The 6,025-nt window shown below is 57.4% G+C and overlaps 2 protein-coding genes across 2 annotated transcripts in view; one reads left to right on the plus strand and one right to left on the minus strand.

Moving 5' to 3' along the window:
- TP73 (tumor protein p73) overlaps positions 1 to 3,941 on the minus strand; it is a 60,686-nt gene extending 56,745 nt beyond the window's left edge. The window contains exon 1 of the mRNA XM_060624590.3: positions 3,730 to 3,941. The gene's annotated coding sequence lies outside the window, so the exon portion shown is untranslated. The remainder of the gene's footprint in view (positions 1 to 3,729) is intronic.
- Positions 3,132 to 5,991, plus strand: LOC145715685 (uncharacterized). Its single transcript, XM_081796459.1, has 2 exons — positions 3,132 to 3,417; positions 4,712 to 5,991. Exons 1-2 carry the CDS (start codon positions 3,155 to 3,157, stop codon positions 5,787 to 5,789), a joined length of 1,341 nt encoding a protein of 446 aa, XP_081652585.1. The 5' UTR covers positions 3,132 to 3,154; the 3' UTR covers positions 5,790 to 5,991.
- Positions 5,992 to 6,025: the final 34 nt, after the last annotated feature.

A 6,025-nucleotide genomic window follows, 5' to 3' on the forward strand; every position in this document is an offset into this window, starting at 1 on the left:
GTCCACAATCGGACGGGATGCTGAAATTCCTGCTGCAGAAATGATACAAAGAAAGGTTTCGTCTTTCCCCACCGCAGGTCACAGCATCCCTACATTCCGGTTTAGATGGTCCCGCAGCACCAGGGTCGGGCGGTGTCCTGAGGTCGCAGCCCCGCGGCTCCAGTCCCGGCTGAGCTCTCTGCCCTGGAGCCCCGACTCCTGCACCCTGCTGTTTGTAACCTTGGGCAAGTGCGCGAGTCTCCGAAGAATGCACCGAGCATTCAGCTCAGTCCCAGCTTGAGCCACCGCTCGATGTTAGGTATTATCAGAGGTGTTCAACCAAAACTTGTTGGGCTGAAGTTTTTTTTTTTTTTTTTTTTTCTCTTTGGGTCTCTGATTTAGGGCAGCGTGTCCCGGAAAAGAAAGCACTTTTGATGAGCAAATGTCTGCTCTGCTAAGGAATCCTGGTCAGAGTGGGCAGAGGTGGGGGGGCTGGGGGGTTGGCCGGACAGGGGGGACACATGGAAAGTTTATAACCACTTGTGCTTCTCTCTTGGAGCCCACTTGGCTATGACGTGTCTTTAACTTGAAGCCCAGTGAGCGGAGGGAACTTTTCTAGAAACCAGAATCCACCTTCCTCTACCTAACGCACAAGGAAAGGACTTGCCAGGCGTCCCGCGTAACTTGCTTCAGAGGCAACTTGTCAAGGAGACGTGGTTGTGTGTTTTGATGTGTCCTCTGCGTTTGTGAAAGAAATCCGGGCAGGACCTGGACGCACTCGGCAGGGGTAGGCGGGGAGGGGGAGGGGGAACCGGTCCATAAGAAAGCCGGTCCCACCTGGAGAGAAGACCCCTAGGGTGGCGAGGGAGATGCCATGTGCTCCTTTCCCCTTTCTTGCTCTATGAAGGTAATACATCGGAACGTGACATATTTTAAAAACATTGACTCGCCACTCCCACAGAAATACCCAAACTGGGAAATAAGGCATACGTTCCCCTTTCGTGGGGGCCGGATGGAAGAAACCCACTTGGAAAATGTTTCTGCCTTTCTGGCAAACCGGAGGTTCACCGTGTGGGCGACGTCTTTTTTCCCCCTTATTTTATTCTATTTTATTTCATATTTTATTTTATGTTTTATTTTGTTTTATATTTTATTTTACATTTTGTTTTATTTTATATTTTATTTTGTATTTTGTTTTTATATTTTATTTTATATTTTATTTTATGCTTTATTTTATATTTTATTTTATCTTATTTTTATTTTATTTTTTTATTTTTTAAATTTTTTTAAATTTTTATTTATTTTTGAGACAGAGACAGAGTGCAAGTGGGGGAGGGGCAGAGAGAGAGGGAGACACAGAATCTGAAACAGGCTCCAGGCTCTGAGCTGTCAGCACAGAGCCCGACGCGGGGCTCGAACCCACGAACCGCGAGATCATGACCTGAGCCGAAGTCGGACGCTTAACCGACTGCGCCACCCAGGTGCCCCTATTTTATTTTATATTTTATATTTTATTTTATGTTTTATTTTATCTTATTTTTTATTATATTTTATATTTTATATTTTATTTTATTTTTTATTTTATACTTTATATTTTATTTTATGTTTTATTTTATTGTTATTTTATTTTATATTTTATTTTATATTTTGTATTTTATATTTTATTTTATATTTTATTTTATTTTATATTTTATTTTATTTTATATTTTATTTTATTTTATCTTATTTTATTTCATTTTATTTTACTTCATGTTAGTGACGTCTTTCATACAAGTATCTAGAGGGTAAATTCCCCTCAAAACTGTCTCCCACGTGGATGAACATGCCGCCCCCACCCACCCTCCCACCCATGACATGAGTTGGTTCCCTTTCAGGTGTCAGAACCCAGGGGGTGAAGGTCTGCCTCTCTCCCTATGTCCTCAGGCTCTCCACCTCCACCCTAGCTGTGTCTTCCCATGTGCTCAATGTTACAAATCCACTCCCAGATGTGGGTGGGGCATACTCTATAAATAAATCCCCAACTGAGGCATCCTGGAGGCAGTGCCCCTGACTGGGGGCCATCAGCCTCCGCCCAAGCCCTGGGCAGATTCCTGCCTGGATGCCAGCCACTCCATTCCCTCCCAGGGGAGACCTGCTGGCCGCCCCAGAGCTGCCCCCACGCCCCGGCTCCTGGCTCTCCCAGCTGGGCAGCGGCACCTGGAACCATCCGCCATCACTTTTGAGCCACTTCGTGAAAGGCAGGCATTGCCTTGTAATTGGGGAGAGGGGATTCGAACCCCAGCATTCTGACTTCCACATCCCCCTGCTTCATCTCTGTCTCAGACTGGCCTTCCCATGGGCTACCCTTCAGAAATTGGAGAGACGACCCTGTTCCCCATGGCCTTCACTAGAAAGACAGCGAGTAGGGCATAAGCACTGCGGACAATCTCCAAGTGCCAGCTGCCGGGCCAGCTCACCTGCGGCAGCCCCGGCCGACAGGCCGCTGAGCAGGCACAGCCCCGCAGCCTCGTATTTTTCGAATCACACACACAATCCGTGAATTCGCATGTTGCAAAATCTCAAATTGTTCTCAATGCAATGCCTTTTTATCTTTAATGGGTAAATCAAAAGATGGGTGGCTGGACCTAACAGGAGACCCCAGCCTGGGAATGCGATACATTTCTGTACTCGTCTTCTTCCAAAGGTGATTGTGAAGTCTATACAAATAAACAGCACCAAGGAGAGCAAACAGAACCAAACCATTGTGCTAACGGTTCCCAAATGTCCAGTGATTTAATAAACAATCGTTGGGACCGATTGACCTCCGGTCAGAAGTTAACCATGCACTGTCTCCCTGGTCCCTTGCTGGTTGACAATGGTCTACCTGTCACCGGTCTATTTATGTAGCCATGTGCACACTTTCTGCATATCCGGTTAGGGACCAGACAAAAATGCAAGCTGAGTAAGAAAGTAAGGATAGCTCCCTCCCTCCAAAGGCTGAAAGGACAGTGGATGCGAGGGAAGGAGGGTAGGGAGTGAGGGAGCCAGGACAGAGGAGCTGCTTCCCCAGGGTGGGCCGGGGGCCTGACTCTGCTCCTCCTGAAACAGGCTCAGAAGACAGACCAGGCACCCTTGGCCAGCTCGGAACCACCTGGAGATGTCCCTCTGGAACCCTGGCTCTTTAGTGACTGACCCCATGGATGTGGCTTGGTGGTCACGCCCAGCGCCGGGGTCCAGGGGAGCACTGGGTCTCAGCCTCGGGGAAGCGGGGAGTAACGCGGCCGGATTTCTACAGCCCTCTTGGGTGCAGACGGAGCGAGAGGGCACCGGCGGGGAGGAGCTTGTCAGCGACAGGGACGCTCACCAACTTCCATCGGCACCTGCACTCCGACCCGGCCTCTTCCCCGTCACCTTCGGAGCCTCCCCTCAGACGCTGGGGTGGAGAGGGGTCAGCTGGAGGTAGGCCCTCCGGGAATCCCAGCGACGCTGTTCCTCCCCCCAGAGCCACTGCTGGCAGGCACCCCCCCTCCCCCCATCTCCTCGCGGGCTGAACTCCGGCCACTTCCCTGCCACCCGCGCGGCGTCCCAGGGGCCGGTCGGACCCCGGAGGGGTGCCCCACGTCATCCTCTCTCCCAGCTCCTGCACGCTCGCCCCCTCCTCGCAACCCCTAGCTTCTGAGCCCGTGTGCCCCCCAGCCCCGCGCTCCGGCCCCCGCAGGCCGCGCGGCGCCACGCCCAGGCCCCCTCGCGCGGGCTCGCGGCGCTTCCTACCTGGTGCAGTCGGAGCCCGGGGGCATCGACGCCGGAGCCGGCCCGGCAGTGGGTGCACGGCGGGCACGGGCGGCCCAGGCGGGTTATATGCGCGCGCGGAGGGGAGGCGCCGCGGGCAGGGGCGGCCGCGGAAGTTAGCGCCTGGCGCCGCCGGCCGGGCGGGAAGGCAGCGCGGGCCGCTCAGCGCGGCGGGAGGAGCGCGGGCGGCGGGGCCGGGCCGAGGCCGAGGTGGCCGCCGGCGCCCCGCCCCACCAGCTGGCCGCGTGCGAGTCGGGGTCCCGGGCGCGCTCTGCCCCGCCTCCTTCCCGCCGCCTTTTGGCGCGCGTCGCCCCTGCGGAGCCCGCTGGGCCGCCTACCCCGGGCCGGACGCAGGCGAGATGGGGACCGCGACCCTCGGCCAGCTTGGGGGCCGCGGGCGAGGGCGCGCGGGAGCGAGGGCGGGCAGCCAAGCAGGCTCCGCGTCCCGACGCCTTGCTCCCCCCGCCCCACCCCACCCCCCAGACGCCGCATTTTCCCGACACCCCGGGCGGCCCTCCCGCCCCCACCGGCGCTGGGCTCCTCCGTGCGCGGGGCGCTCAGACCCCCGGGAGCAGGGGAAGAGCCGTCCTGGTCCGCGGAGTGTCCGCCCTCGCTGCCGGGAGCAGGGGTGAGGGGCGCGGTCCCAGGGCGAGGGGATTGGGTGGGGCCGTTTGCGCCCGTGGGGCTCCAGTGAGACTCTGAGGAGGGCGCGCCATCTATACTGACACCGAGCCGAGGTCACGGCCGCTCCCCGGCTCCGCTCGGCATTACGGACCCGCAGGGACCCTCTGGGAACGACTGTCTGGCCCCGGCGCACACTCATCCTGGGCGGAGGTTGTGTCCCTTGGCCCCTGGGGAGGATCTGGTGACGCAAACACTCCCAGGTCGCGGCGCGCACCCTGCTCCCTCCCTCCCCTGGTCGCCGCCTGCCGTCCCCCAGCGCTGGTTTCTCTTCTTCGCGCAGGTGCGCGTGGGCGTCCACGGCGACACGTGGATCGTGCACTCGGAATTGCTCTCTACGCTCAGACACCGGCCTCGGGCCGAGTCTTCCCTCGGACCGGTGTCACCCACGGCTCCACGGGTCTGGACCCACTCTGGGCGGGTCCTTGGCCAGAGAACCCGACCCGCAGGACACGTTTGGAAAGGCTCTCGCGGCGTGCACCTGCCGTGAACTGCGTTCCGGTGCTCTCGGGACCCGTTATCGGCCTCCGAGCCGGCGTCCCCAGGCCCGCGTGACCCTCGTGTCAGTGTCGCCTGTGGAACTGCGTACGAGCCGGGCTGGTGCAAACTGGGTTCTCCGGCCTCCTGGGTCCGCGTTCACCTGGCGGACCTGGCTCAGTTCCACCCACCTTTACTGCTCACCCACTGGTTTAGATTCCCGGGGGCTGGAGACACAAAGACGGATGGAGCTGGCCCGGCACAGAAAAGTCTGGTACCGCCTAGCTGGACGCGTGCACGCATCCCCTGCCCGTGTGTTCCAAAGGGGGGTGGCGGGGGACGTCGGCAGGCTGCAGGCCGGGGGCTGTGAGCACAGAGGTGTGGGGAGGGCCCAGGCTGGGTCTGGGTTCTCAGAAGGGAGGGGCGAGAGTGAGTGTCTGGGTCCGCCGGCCCCGGTAGACTGCGGAGGCTCTGGCAGGGCCTGGTCGGGTCATGGGGCAAGCCTCCTTCGGGGGAAGAGGACCAGGGGTTCCCAGAGGGCGAGAGGACAAGGCACTCGCGGGGGAGCCAGCAAGGTGCGCAAAACCCGCGCTGACATAGGCGCGCGCCGTCCTGCGTGGGCAGGTCCCGGGTCGCGCCCTGCGCTCTCCCTCTCCTCCGCGCGGGTGCAAACGCCAAAGGCATTCTCCCCAGATCTGCGTAGTGCCCGAGGGGAGGCGAGGGCCTCCCTGCAGGCAGGGTTGCCCAATTCAGCCAAAAAGAAAGAAAAAAGAAAAGAAAAAAAAAAAAAAAAAAAACCCAGAAAACGAATACGTACTTATTCACCGTGTATAACATACAATGTGTGTATATACACTATTACGTATTTAGATAGAAGCGCGTAGGTGTCCGTAAACGTAGTTACATCTAAGCGTATTCACGTGTAAGTGTAAACACTCAAACGTAAGCGGACACACAGGACGCCCGTTTACATTTGAAGTTCAGATAAGCGGGTACTTTTTTGGTGTTTGTCCCATACAGTATCTGAGAGCATTTTCCCACAAAAATCATTCGTTGTTTGCCTGAAATTCAACTTGAGCGCGCGTCCCGCGTTTTCGGTGTCAACCCTCGCTGAGGGGCG

This window comes from Panthera onca, chromosome C1 (assembly GCF_046562875.1).
Source record: "Panthera onca isolate mPanOnc1 chromosome C1, mPanOnc1 haplotype 2, whole genome shotgun sequence".
Taxonomy (NCBI): domain Eukaryota; kingdom Metazoa; phylum Chordata; class Mammalia; order Carnivora; family Felidae; genus Panthera; species Panthera onca.

Bases quoted from the DNA above. Each gene is read 5' to 3' on its own strand.
- LOC145715685 (XM_081796459.1), top strand. From the start codon at position 3,155: ATGGATGTGGCTTGGTGGTCACGCCCAGCGCCGGGGTCCAGGGGAGCA. The intron at 3,418-4,711 runs GTAGGCCCTCCG...TTCTTCGCGCAG, and splicing joins TGGAGAGGGGTCAGCTGGAG to GTGCGCGTGGGCGTCCACGG.